General features: G+C 45.7%; 1 protein-coding gene across 2 annotated transcripts in view; it reads right to left on the reverse strand.

Moving 5' to 3' along the window:
• Positions 1-374: 374 nt before the first annotated feature.
• The window catches only part of COQ6 (coenzyme Q6, monooxygenase), a gene marked incomplete at its 3' end in the record, with an annotated part of 55,695 nt that continues 40,295 nt past the window's right edge, over positions 375-15,774 (reverse strand). Inside the window, 4 exon segments of one of the 2 annotated variants that reach the window (XM_053696696.1) lie at positions 375-437; positions 517-624; positions 1,056-1,186; positions 1,614-1,737. In XM_053696696.1, coding sequence (XP_053552671.1) covers positions 375-437; positions 517-624; positions 1,056-1,186; positions 1,614-1,737 — 426 coding nt within the window. 2 annotated transcript variants of the gene reach the window in all.

Here is a 15,774-nt window from a genome sequence, read left to right on the forward strand (position 1 = left end):
TAGGGGACAGGTGTGAGGTGAAGGAAGGTCACAGATAGGGGGACAGGTGTGAGGTGAGGAAGGTCACAGATAGGGACAGGTGTGAGGTGAAGGAAGGTCACAGATAGGGACAGGTGTGAGGTGAAGGAAGGTCACAGATAGGGACAGGTGTGAGGTGAAGGAAGGTCACAGATAGGGGGACAGGTGTGAGGTGATTTAGGGAAGGTCAGAGGGATATAGGACTATAACTGTGAAAGAGGTAGTGACATGATGGCAACAGATGAGAGTTTGTTGGAACAAAAGAGAAGGTATAAGAGGTTGTATAAAATAAGCAAGGAATGTAGCTATATAAAGTTATTACAAACAATAAGAGAGGAAGCTGAGCAAGCACTGACCGGCAGGAGAGCGATGGGACCCGTAGGAAGGAAGCGCTGCCAGGCTACGTTGTTATCCGTGGCCTATATGGAGGACATAGGTTACAGTACAAGTTGTTTCATGCACATGAAAATCAAACCTTTCACCCCCCCACACACACACCTCAGACAGATGTAACGTTGCAACAACGGCTGTCTGGTTACAGCTCCACTCAAGACTCTGTATTCCCGCTGCTCTTCGTACAACAGAGTTCTGGCCATCTGCACCGATCTGCAAGAAACAAGCTTTAGCCAGGTGTGGCACTGAACATGAACCTGATTAGATATCTCAGTCTACTGGCCTTGCCGCATGCTCAGGGAAGCCACAGTACCCAAACTGACTTCTGGGAGGCTCCCAGGGCCAAAGCGTACACCAGGGGGACCACAGTACCCAAACTGACCTCAGGACGTTCCCAGGGCCAAAGCGTACATCAGTGCCCAAGTTGATCTCAGGGGTGCCCCAGTGCTCATAATATAAGTGACTATGCTAAGCCGCCAACTGGAGGGGCTGTTTAAATGATGCAAGTAAGCTTGCGTTTTCCAACCCATGTTTTTGCAGAACACACTAGCACAGGTGAGCCCTGATTGAGGACAGGACAGCTTGTGCCAGGCTACCAAATAATATAAGGTTTGGGATGTAGTGAGAAATAAACCTGTCCTCACAAGAAGTCTTGTCTGCAGCCTCCGTCCATCCGTCAGCTGTATTTGTACCCAAGGACTTATGTCTGTACTGTGGTAAGCTGGGGGCCAGACATACCCCTGTGCCCTGCTCCGGTAAACAACCTCCACACGATCTGCAAATGAGTTCACACATAAGTGTTATCTATGGGGCAAAGATTTATGCAAAGCGATATAGGAGCATAACATCAAAGAAGTGTCTAGAACAAGTGAAGGGCAGAGACTAGCACGCGTGAGGCGCAGAAACAAGAGGGAAATGGAAGTCCAGAGACTAGAACGCGCGAGGCGCAGAGACTAGAACGGGCGAGGCGCAGAGACTAGAACGCGCGAGGCGCAGAGACTAGAACGCGCGAGGCGCAGAGACTAGAACGCGCGAGGCGCAGAGACACCTGAGAATTTATTACACAATTTACACAATGGTTGCAATGGAGAATAGAAATAATCACATACAAAAAAAGACACCAACATTGGTAATATCTTCTTTTCTTTCATTTGGTACAATATTTATGCAGATCACAGACAACATGAGGGTGACATTTGTACCTGACATGGCTTCTAGCTGGCGAGTTAGGGCCGCTATAATCACATCATTTTCCACAATATAACCCATGTCATCCATGTCATCTTTATCAAACGTGATCAGAGCATCAGAGCAAGCGTCCCACACCTGAAATACCAACACAGTTAATAACAGTGACTAACTAGCAGCAAATACACAGTCAATAATCATATAACACACTCAGTGCAAGCGGCCCACACCTGAAATACCCACACAGTTAAACATAGTGACTAACTAGCAGCAAATACACACTCATTAATAATCATATGACACACTCAGTGCAAGCGGCCCACACCTGAAATACCCACACAGTTATACACAGTGACTAACTAGCAGCAAATACACAGTCAATAATCATATGACACACTCAGTGCAAGCGGCCCACACCTGAAATACCCACACAGTTATACACAGTGACTAACTAGCAGCAAATACACAGTCAATAATCATATGACACACTCAGTGCAAGCATCCCACACCTGAAATACCAACACAGTTATACACAGTGACTAACTAGCAGCAAATACACACTCATTAATAATCATATGACACACTCAGTGCAAGCGGCCCTCACCTGAAATACCCACACAGTTATAAACACTGACTACCTAGCAGCAAATACACACTCATTAATAATCATATGACACACTCAGTGCAAGCGGCCCACACCTGAAATAGCCACACAGTTATACACAGTGACTAACTAGCAGCAAATACACAGTTAATAATCATATGACACACTCAGTGCAAGCGTCCCACACCTGAAATACCAACACAGTTATACACAGTGACTAACTAGCAGCAAATACACACTCATTAATAATCATATGACACACTCAGTGCAAGCGGCCCACACCTGAAATACCCACACAGTTATACACAGTGACTAACTAGCAGCAAATGCACACTCATTAATAATCACATGACACACTCAGTGCAAGCGGCCCACACCTGAAATACCCACACAGTTATACACAGTGACTAACTAGCAGCAAATACACAGTCAATAATCATATGACACACTCAGTGCAAGCGGCCCACACCTGAAATACCCACACAGTTATACACAGTGACTAACTAGCAGCAAATACACAGTCAATAATCATATGTCACACTCAGTGCAAGCGTCCCACACCTGAAATACCAACACAGTTATACACAGTGACTAACTAGCAGCAAATACACACTCATTAATAATCATATGACACACTCAGTGCAAGCGGCCCACACCTGAAATACCCACACAGTTATACACAGTGACTAACTAGCAGCAAATACACAGTTAATAATCATATGACACACTCAGTGCAAGCGTCCCACACCTGAAATACCAACACAGTTATACACAGTGACTAACTAGCAGCAAATACACACTCATTAATAATCATATGACACACTCAGTGCAAGCGGCCCACACCTGAAATACCCACACAGTTATACACAGTGACTAACTAGCAGCAAATGCACACTCATTAATAATCATATGACACACTCAGTGCAAGCGACCCACACAGTTATACACAGTGACTAACTAGCAGCAAATACACACTCATTAATAATCATATGACACACTCAGTGCAAGCGTCCCACACCTGAAATACCCACACAGTTATACACAGTGACTAACTAGCAGCAAATACACACTCATTAATAATCATATGACACACTCAGTGCAAGCGTCCCACACCTGAAATACCCACACAGTTATACACAGTGACTAACTAGCAGCAAATACACAGTCAATAATCATATGACACACTCAGTGCCAGCGTCCCACACCTGAAATACCAACACAGTTATACACAGTGACTATCTAGCAGCAAATACACACTCATTAATAATCATATGACACACTCAGTGCAAGCGGCCCACACCTGAAATACCCACACAGTTATACACAGTGACTAACTAGCAGCAAATACACAGTCAATAATCATATGACACACTCAGTGCAAGCGGCCCACACCTGAAATACCCACACAGTTATACACAGTGACTAACTAGCAGCAAATACACACTCATTAATAATCATATGACACACTCAGTGCAAGCGGCCCACACCTGAAATACCCACACAGTTATACACAGTGACTAATTAGCAGCAAATACACAGTTAATAATCATATGACACACTCAGTGCAAGCGTCCCACACCTGAAAATACCAACACAGTTATACACAGTGACTAACTAGCAGCAAATACACACTCATTTATAATCATATGACACACTCAGTGCAAGCGTCCCACACCTGAAATACCCACACAGTTATACACAGTGACTAACTAGCAGCAAATGCACACTCATTAATAATCACATGACACACTCAGTGCAAGCGGCCCACACCTGAAATACCCACACAGTTATACACAGTGACTAACTAGCAGCAAATACACACTCATTAATAATCATATGACACACTCAGTGCAAGCGGCCCCACACCTGAAATACCCACACAGTTAAACACAGTGACTAACTAGCAGCAAATACACAGTCAATAATCATATGACACACTCAGTGCAAGCGGCCCACACCTGAAATACCCCACACAGTTATACACAGTGACTAACTAGCAGCAAATACACAGTCAATAATCATATGTCACACTCAGTGCAAGCGTCCCACACTGAAATACCAACACAGTTATACACATGACTAACTAGCAGCAAATACACACTCATTAATGATCATATGACACACTCAGTGCAAGCGGCCCCACCTTGAAATAGCCCACACAGTTAAACATAGTGACTAACTAGCAGCAAATACACACTCATTAATAATCATATGACACACTCAGTGCAAGCGGCCCACACCTGAAATACCAACACAGTTATACACAGTGACTAACTAGCAGCAAATACACACTCATTAATAATCATATGACACACTCAGTGCAAGCGTCCCACACCTGAAATACCCACACAGTTATACACAGTGACTAACTAGCAGCAAATACACAGTCAATAATCATATGACACACTCAGTGCCAGCGTCCCACACCTGAAATACCAACACAGTTATACACAGTGACTATCTAGCAGCAAATACACACTCATTAAATAATCAATTTGACACACTCAGTGCAAGCGTCCCACACCCTGAAATACCCACACAGTTATACACAGTGACTACACTAGCAGCAATTACACAGTCAATAATCATAAGACACACTCATGAGCAAGCGTCCACACACCTGTACATATACCAACACAGTTATTTACACAGTGACTATCTAGCAGCAAATACACACTCATACAATAATCATTATGACACACTCAGTGCAAAGCGGCCACACACCTGAAAATACCCACACAGTTATACTCAGTGACTAACTAGCAGCAAATCACACCAGTCAATACATCATATGACACACTCAGTGCAAGCGGCCCCACACCTGAAAATACCCACACAGTTATACACAGTGACTAACTAGCAGGCAAATACACAAGCTCATTAATAATCATATGACACACTCAGTGCAAGCGTCCCACACCTGAAATACCCACACAGTTATACACAGTGACTAACTAGCAGCAAATACACACTCATTAATAATCATATGACACACTCAGCTGCAAGCGGCCCACACCTGAAATACCCACACAGTTATACACATGGACTAACTAGCAGCAAATACACAGTCCTAATAATCATATGACACACACTCAGTGCAAGCGGCCCACACCTGAAATACCCACACAGTTATACACAGTGACTAACTAGCAGCAAATACACACTCATTAATAATCATATGACACACTCAGTGCAAGCGGCCCACACCTGAAATACCCACACAGTTATACACAGTGACTAACTAGCAGCAAATACACACTTCATATAATCATATGACACCTCAGTGCAAGCGTCCCACACCTGAAATACCAACACAGTTATACACAGTGGACTAACTAGCAGCAAATACACACTCATTAATAATCATATGACACACTCAGTGCAAGCGGCCCACACCTGAAATACCACACAGTTATACACAGTGACTAACTAGCAGCAAATACACATCATTAATAATCATATGAGCACACTCAGTGCAAGCGGCCCACACCTGAAATACCCACACAGTTATACACAGTGACTAACTAGCAGCAAATACACACTCATTAATAATCATATGACACACTCAGTGCAAGCGGCCCACACCTGAAATACCCACACAGTTATACACAGTGACTAACTAGCAGCAAATACACACACATTAATAATCATATGACACACTCAGTGCAAGCGGCCCACACCTGAAATACCCACACAGTTATACACAGTGACTAACTAGCAGCAAATACACAGTCAATAATCATATGACACACTCAGTGCAAGCGTCCCACACCTGAAATACCAACACAGTTATACACAGTGACTAACTAGCAGCAAATACACACTCATTAATATCATATGACACACTCAGTGCAAGCGGCCCACACCTGAAATACCCACACAGTTATACACAGTGACTAACTAGCAGCAATACACAGTCAATAATCATATGACACACTCAGTGCAAGCGGCCCACACCTGAAATACCCACACAGTTATACACAGTGACTAACTAGCAGCAAATACACACTCATTAATAATCATATGACACACTCAGTGCAAGCGGCCCACACCTGAAATACCCACACAGTTATACACAGTGACTAATTAGCAGCAAATACACAGTTAATAATCATATGACACACTCAGTGCAAGCGTCCCACACCTGAAATACCAACACAGTTATACACAGTGACTAACTAGCAGCAAATACACACTCATTTATAATCATATGACACACTCAGTGCAAGCGTCCCACACCTGAAATACCCACACAGTTATACACAGTGACTAACTAGCAGCAAATGCACACTCATTAATAATCACATGACACACTCAGTGCAAGCGGCCCACACCTGAAATACCCACACAGTTATACACAGTGACTAACTAGCAGCAAATACACACTCATTAATAATCATATGACACACTCAGTGCAAGCGGCCCACACCTGAAATACCCACACAGTTAAACACAGTGACTAACTAGCAGCAAATACACAGTCAATAATCATATGACACACTCAGTGCAAGCGGCCCACACCTGAAATACCCACACAGTTATACACAGTGACTAACTAGCAGCAAATACACAGTCAATAATCATATGTCACACTCAGTGCAAGCGTCCCACACCTGAAATACCAACACAGTTATACACAGTGACTAACTAGCAGCAAATACACACTCATTAATGATCATATGACACACTCAGTGCAAGCGGCCCACACCTGAAATAGCCACACAGTTATACACAGTGACTAACTAGCAGCAAATACACAGTTAATAATCATATGACACACTCAGTGCAAGCGTCCCACACCTGAAATACCAACACAGTTATACACAGTGACTAACTAGCAGCAAATACACACTCATTAATAATCATATGACACACTCAGTGCAAGCGGCCCACACCTGAAATACCCACACAGTTATACACAGTGACTAACTAGCAGCAAATGCACACTCATTAATAATCATATGACACACTCAGTGCAAGCGACCCACACAGTTATACACAGTGACTAACTAGCAGCAAATACACACTCATTAATAATCATATGACACACTCAGTGCAAGCGTCCCACACCTGAAATACCCACACAGTTATACACAGTGACTAACTAGCAGCAAATACACACTCATTAATAATCATATGACACACTCAGTGCAAGCGTCCCACACCTGAAATACCCACACAGTTATACACAGTGACTAACTAGCAGCAAATACACACTCATTAATAATCATATGACACACTCAGTGCAAGCGTCCCACACCTGAAATACCCACACAGTTATACACAGTGACTAACTAGCAGCAAATACACAGTCAATAATCATATGACACACTCAGTGCCAGCGTCCCACACCTGAAATACCAACACAGTTATACACAGTGACTATCTAGCAGCAAATACACACTCATTAATAATCATATGACACACTCAGTGCAAGCGGCCCACACCTGAAATACCCACACAGTTATACACAGTGACTAACTAGCAGCAAATACACAGTCAATAATCATATGACACACTCAGTGCAAGCGGCCCACACCTGAAATACCCACACAGTTATACACAGTGACTAACTAGCAGCAAATACACAGTCATTAATAATCATATGACACACTCAGTGCAAGCGTCCCACACCTGAAATACCAACACAGTTATACACAGTGACTAACTAGCAGCAAATACACACTCATTAATAATCATATGACACACTCAGTGCAAACGGCCCACACCTGAAATACCCACACAGTTAAACATAGTGACTAACTAGCAGCAAATACACACTCATTAATAATCATATGACACACTCAGTGCAAGCGGCCCACACCTGAAATACCCACACAGTTATACACAGTGACTAACTAGCAGCAAATACACAGTCAATAATCATATGACACACTCAGTGCAAACGGCCCACACCTGAAATACCCACACAGTTATACACAGTGACTAACTAGCAGCAAATACACAGTCAATAATCATATGACACACTCAGTGCAAGCATCCCACACCTGAAATACCAACACAGTTATACACAGTGACTAACTAGCAGCAAATACACACTCATTAATAATCATATGACACACTCAGTGCAAGCGGCCCTCACCTGAAATACCCACACAGTTATACACAGTGACTAACTAGCAGCAAATACACACTCATTAATAATCATATGATACACTCAGTGCAAGCGTCCCACACCTGAAATACCCACACAGTTATACACAGTGACTAACTAGCAGCAAATACACAGTTAATAATCATATGACACACTCAGTGCAAGCGTCCCACACCTGAAATACCAACACAGTTATACACAGTGACTAACTAGCAGCAAATACACACTCATTAATAATCATATGACACACTCAGTGCAAGCGGCCAACACCTGAAATACCCACACAGTTATACACAGTGACTAACTAGCAGCAAATGCACACTCATTAATAATCACATGAGACACTCAGTGCAAGCGGCCCACACCTGAAATACCCACACAGTTATACACAGTGACTAACTAGCAGCAAATACACACTCATTAATATTCATATGACACACTCAGTGCAAGCGGCCCACACCTGAAATACCCACACAGTTATACACAGTGACTAACTAGCAGCAAATACACAGTCAATAATCATATGACACACTCAGTGCAAGCGGCCCACACCTGAAATACCAACACAGTTATACACAGTGACTAACTAGCAGCACATACACACTCAATAATCATATGACACACTCAGTGCAAGCGGCCCACACCTGAAATACCCACACAGTTATACACAGTGACTAACTAGCAGCAAATACACAGTTAATAATCATATGACACACTCAGTGCAAGCGTCCCACACCTGAAATACCAACACAGTTATACACAGTGACTAACTAGCAGCAAATACACACTCATTAATAATCATATGACACACTCAGTGCAAGCGACCCACACAGTTATACACAGTGACTAACTAGCAGCAAATACACACTCATTAATAATCATATGACACACTCAGTGCAAGCGTCCCACTCCTGAAATACCCACACAGTTATACACAGTGACTAACTAGCAGCAAATACACACTCATTAATAATCATATGACACACTCAGTGCAAGCGTCCCACACCTGAAATACCCACACAGTTATACACAGTGACTAACTAGCAGCAAATACACACTCATTAATAATCATATGACACACTCAGTGCAAGCGTCCCACACCTGAAATACCCACACAGTTATACACAGTGACTAACTAGCAGCAAATACACAGTCAATAATCATATGACACACTCAGTGCAAGCGTCTCACACCTGAAATACCAACACAGTTATACACAGTGACTATCTAGCAGCAAATACACACTAATTAATAATCATATGACACACTCAGTGCAAGCGGCCCACACCTGAAATACCCACACAGTTATACACAGTGACTAACTAGCAGCAAATACACACTCATTAATAATCATATGACACACTCAGTGCAAGCGGCCCACACCTGAAATACCCACACAGTTATACACAGTGACTAACTAGCAGCAAATACACAGTCAATAATCATATGACACACTCAGTGCAAGCGGCCCACACCTGAAATACCCACACAGTTATACACAGTGACTAACTAGCAGCAAATACACAGTCAATAATCATATGACACACTCAGTGCAAGCATCCCACACCTGAAATACCAACAGTTATACACAGTGACTAACTAGCAGCAAATACACACTCATTAATAATCATATGACACACTCAGTGCAAGCGTCCCTCACCTGAAATACCCACACAGTTATACACAGTGACTAACTAGCAGCAAATACACACTCATTAATAATCATATGACACACTCAGTGCAAGCGGCCCACACCTGAAATACCCACACAGTTATACACAGTGACTAACTAGCAGCAAATACACAGTTAATAATCATATGACACACTCAGTGCAAGCGTCCCACACCTGAAATACCAACACAGTTATACACAGTGACTAACTAGCAGCAAATACACACTCATTAATAATCATATGACACACTCAGTGCAAGCGGCCCACACCTGAAATACCCACACAGTTATACACAGTGACTAACTAGCAGCAAATGCACACTCATTAATAATCACATGACACACTCAGTGCAAGCGGCCCACACCTGAAATACCCACACAGTTATACACAGTGACTAACTAGCAGCAAATACACACTCATTAATAATCATATGACACACTCAGTGCAAGCGGCCCACACCTGAAATACCCACACAGTTATACACAGTGACTAACTAGCAGCAAATACACACTCAATAATTGTTACACACTGCTATTTGTAACTGGCTCTTTAAATGAAAAATTGCCCTGCTTCCATGGATCGTGGAGAAGCCTATTTGCCAGCCTCCTTCCTCATGACTATGGCCCCTGGAAGATTGTGCCCCTGAGAACATATTAACTTTTATTGGGTGTGTATGGCCCTTTAAGAACCGTCTGGGGACATATTGTGACTTTGGTGAACAATGGCCCTTTAAGACTATGTCCCCAGACCTGTAAAATAGCTTGTCCCTGGCTTTCTCCCACTTGGTTCAGTGAATGGGACTTGCTGAGCCAGGTGCCACACAGGCAGAGTGTTCCACAGAGGGGGAGCACTGTTACAGAGGCATTGGTTTTCATTGTGTGCCATTAAGAGTTAATTTTGTTGAGCTTCAAGAAGCTTTCTAAATGCAAGTTTGCTGGGATCAGCTCTAATTAAGTTTAGTGATAAAACATTCCCATTGTTTAATCAGACTGCTAGTGATAAGGTGGACTGCATTGTTTTATTGTGTGTAATGTTATCTGCTGTTGTGGCCTGTCAAAGGGCGTTGCCTCTCTATCTAAATGCATCAAATGTGTGATTGGGGATTGTTACAAACTGCTATTGTGACTGGCCCTTTAAATGGAAGGTTGCCCTGCTTCCCTGGATTTTGGAGAAGCCTATTTGCCAGCCTCCTTCCTCATGACTATGGCCCCTGGAAGATTGTGCCCCTGAGAGTATATTGACTTTTGTTGGGTGTGTGTGGCCTTTGGGAACCGTCTGGGGACATATTGTGACTTTGGTGAACAATGCCCCCTTTAAGACTATGTCCCCAGACCTGTGAAATGACTTGTCCCTGGCTTTCTCCCACTTGGTTCAGTTTCATTGTGTGCCATTAAGAGTTAAATTTTGTTCAGCTTCAAGAAACCTATTCTAAATACAAGTCTGCTGGGATTAGCTCTAATTAGGTTTAGTGATCAACTTTCCCATTGTCTAATCAGACTTCTAGTAGTGATAAGGTGGACTGCATTGTTTTATTGTGTGTAATGTTATCTGCTGAAGTAAATGTTGTGGCCTGTCAAAGGGAGTGTCTCTCTATCTAATATCAAATGTGTGATGGGGGATTTTATGCCTCCCCCTGAGAGTGTCCTGTTTGCATGTAACCTCAATAAAAAGGAGGCTGTGTGCTCCAGCACATCAGACCTATTTTTGACCCTCTAACTTGCAGCTTTGACTCATGTTTGTAGGGGACAGCTTATAATCACTACAGGGATTGCTATGCTCTTCATACTCCCTTAGCTACAGGGATTGCTACAGAAGGAAGAGGTTCACCTACTGGAGCCTGGTCATAGGTCCAGGGCGCAGAGCAGACGGCGAGATACCAGCCCAGCAGCGGTGGTTCATAGAGTCTGCATTACTTATGGTGGCTACGCAGCAGTTATAGAGTGTCCACGGTGCTGCTGCTCCTTTGGTGAGCGCTAGGAGCATCCTTTTCTACGGTCCAACTTCCAGCCAGCCTGGAGGCAACCGTAACATTTGGCGGCAGCGGTGGGATTGGCGTCCTAGCGCAAGGATCAGCACCACAACAGCACTGGTATCGTAGGAGAGTAATTGAGGGCAATGCTAGCCACTGTGCAGCGTCCCTACCTACAGCAGCATGGAGCTGACAAGATACTGGTCAGAACCATGTGAAGAGCACCTCAACCGGATCCGTCGCTATGAGGGCACGGATTTCGTTCCAGAGGTAAAGAGGCGGCTAGTCCGATATGGTCCAGACCCTGCGCAGGAGGTAGTCAGTCGCATCATCCGGGAATTGGATACGGAGAACAAAGCGGCACGAGCCTTTGAGCGCCAACTGTGGAGTTTGAGGGTATGGACACCTGGTCTCTCTCCCCAGCCGCAGCATGTTCCACAGGGAGAGGAGAGCAGCGACCTCCCTCCCCAGCGGCAGTATACTGTGCAGAGGGAAGAGACAACCGGTCTCCTTCCCCAACCCCAACCAGAGATACCAGAGGCAGCAGGCCTCATAGACTGGTCCTGGGAGGACCCCCAGCAGGCAGGTGGAGATGGGACCGCAGTCTCTCTACCGGCCCTACAGGGATGCTGGGCAGGCGGCCCAGATCCCCAGCGACAGACCCAGCTACAGGGAGGGGAGAGCATCGACCTCCCTCCCCAGCCGGAGTGTGCCTTCCAGGGAGAGGAGACAACCGGTCTCTCTCCCCAGCCGCAGCATGTTCCACAGGAAGAGGAGAGAATCAACCTCCCTTCCCAACGGCCGCCGGAGTATCAGGAGGAGGAGATAAGCCAATCTCCCCCTCCCCAGCTAACTCCTAACTTGGGCCCAGGGTTAACAGTGGAGATGTTAACCCCCACGTTCCCTTTGCCACCGGGCAGGACTATGCCCCAATTCCCCCAGCAGAAGAGCTGGCATCAGGACAGAGCGCTGCTGGCCTCTGCCCTACAGACCCCCTTGTTACAGGACTGGCCTGCAAACCCCTCACCCCAGCAGAAGCGCTGGCACCAGGGCAGAGTGCCGCTGGCCTCTGCCCCCCAAGTACCATCAGCTATTTGCCCAGCTGCGCCAGGAAGGCAGAGGATGCTACACTTTCATCCTATAACCTGGAACCTACAGGCCAGTGCTACTTGTTGTGGGGGGGCTGCTTTGCTGCTAGTGTTTATTTGTGGGTGGGTTGCGAGACTAACTTAGGCACTGACCGACAGAAGGTCAGGTGCCTTGTTAGTCTCCCTCCAAAAGGGGAGATATGTTACAAACTGCTATTTGTGACTGGCCCTTTAAATGGAAGGTTGCCCTGCTTCCCTGGATTTTGGAGAAGCCTATTTGCCAGCCTCCTTCCTCATGACTATGGCCCCTGGAAGATTGTGCCCCTGAGGACATATTGACTTTTGTTGGGTGTGTGTGGCCCTTTAAGAACCATCTGGGGACATATTGTGACTTTGATGAACAATGCCCCTTTAAGACTATGTCCCCAGACCTGTGAAATGACTTGTCCCTGGCTTTCTCCCACTTGGTTCAGTTTCATTGTGTGCCATTAAGAGTTAAATTTTGTTCAGCTTCAAGAAACCTATTCTAAATACAAGTCTGCTGGGATTAGCTCTAATTAGGTTTAGTGATCAACTTTCCCATTGTCTAATCAGACTAGTATTGATAAGGTGGACTGCATTGTTTTATTGTGTGTAATGTTATCTGCTGAAGTAAATGTTGTGGCCTGTCAAAGGGAGTGTCTCTCTATCTAATATCAAATGTGTGATGGGGGATTTTATGCCTCCCCCTGAGAGTGTCCTGTTTGCATGTAACCTCAATAAAAAGCAGGCTGTGTGCTCCAGCACATCAGACCTATTTTTGACCCTCTAACTTGCAGCTTTGACTCATGTTTGTAGGGGACAGCTTATAATCACTACAGGGATTGCTATGCTCTTCATACTCCCTTAGCTACAGGGATTGCTACAGAAGGAAGAGGTTCACCTACTGGAGCCTGGTCATAGGTCCAGGGCGCAGAGCAGACGGCGAGATACCAGCCCAGCAGCGGTGGTTCATAGAGTCTGCATTACTTATGGTGGCTACGCAGCAGTTATAGAGTGTCCACGGTGCTGCTGCTCCTTTGGTGAGCGCTAGGAGCATCCTTTTCTACGGTCCAACTTCCAGCCAGCCTGGAGGCAACCGTAACAGGGATTTTATGCCTCCCCCTGAGAGTGTCTTTTTTTGCATGTAACCTCAATAAAAACCAGGCTGTGTGTTCCAGCACATCAGACCTATTCTGACCCTCTAACTTGCAGCTTTGACTCATGTTTGTAGGGGACAGCTATATCACTACAGGGATTGCTATGTTTTTCATACTCCCTTAGCTACAAGGATTGCTACAGAAGGAAAAGGTTCACCTAATGGAGCCTGGTCGTAGGTCCAGGGCGCAGAGCAGACGGCGAGATACCAGCCCAGCAGCGGTGGTTCGTAGAGTCTGCGTTACGTATGGTGGCTACGCAGTAGTTATAGTGTCTACGGTGCTGCTGCTCCTTTGGTGAGCACTAGGAGCATCCCTTTCTACGGTCCAACTTCCAGCCAGCCTGGAGGAAACCGTAACATTTGGCGGCAGCGGTGGGATGGCGTCCTAGCGCAAGGAGCAGCACCCCAACAGCACTGGTATCGTAGGAGAGTTATTGAGGGCAACGCTAGCCACTGCGCAGCGTCCCTACCTACAGCAGCATGGAGCTGACAAGATACTGGTCAGAACCCTGTGAAGAGCACCTCAACCGGATCCGTCGCTATGAGGGCGCGGATTTCATTCCAGAGGTAAAGAGGCGGCTAGTCCGATATGGTCCAGACCCTGCGCAGGAGGTAGTCAGTCGCATCATCCTGAAATTGGATACGGAGAACAAAGCGGCACGAGCCTTTGAGCGCCAACTGTGGAGTTTGAGGGTATGGACACCTGGTCTCCAGCGAGAAAGTGAGTTACAGGGAGCGGAGAGCAACGACCTCCCTCCCCAGCGGCAGCCGGAGTTACAGGGAGAGGAGAGCAGCGACCTCCCTCCCCAGCAGCAGTATACCGTGCAGAGGGAAGAGACAACCAGTCTCCTTCCCCAACCAGAGATACCAGAGGCAGCAGGCCTCATAGACTGGTCCTGGGAGGACCCCCAGCAGGCAGGTGGAGATGGGACCGCAGTCTCTCTACCGGCCCTACAGGGATGCTGGGCAGGCGGCCCAGATCCCCAGCAACAGACCCAGCTACAGGGAGGGGAGAGCATCGACCTCCCTCCCCAGCTGGAGTGTGCCTTCCAGGGAGAGGAGACAACCGGTCTCTCTCCCCAGCCGCAGCATGTTCCACAGGAAGCGGAGAGCATCGACCTCCCTTCCCAACGGCCGCCGGAGTATCAGGAGGAGGAGGTAAGCCAATCTCCCCCTCCCCTTCGTAGAGTCTGCGTTACGTATGGTGGCTACGCAGTAGTTATAGTGTCTACGGTGCTGCTGCTCCTTTGGTGAGCGCTAGGAGCATCCCTTTCTACGGTCCAACTTCCAGCCAGCCTGGAGGCAACCGTAACAATAATCATATGACACACTCAGTGCAAGCGGCCCACACCTGAAATACCCACACAGTTATACATAGTGACTAACTAGCAGCAAATACACAGTTAATAATCATATGACACACTCAGTGCAAGCGTCCCACACCTGAAATACCCACACAGTTATACACAGTGACTAACTAGCAGCAAATACACACTCATTAATAATCATATGACACACTCAGTGCAAGCGTCCCACACACCTGAAATAC

The sequence above is a fragment of the Bombina bombina genome, unplaced genomic scaffold (assembly GCF_027579735.1).
Source record: "Bombina bombina isolate aBomBom1 unplaced genomic scaffold, aBomBom1.pri scaffold_1235, whole genome shotgun sequence".
Classification (NCBI taxonomy): domain Eukaryota; kingdom Metazoa; phylum Chordata; class Amphibia; order Anura; family Bombinatoridae; genus Bombina; species Bombina bombina.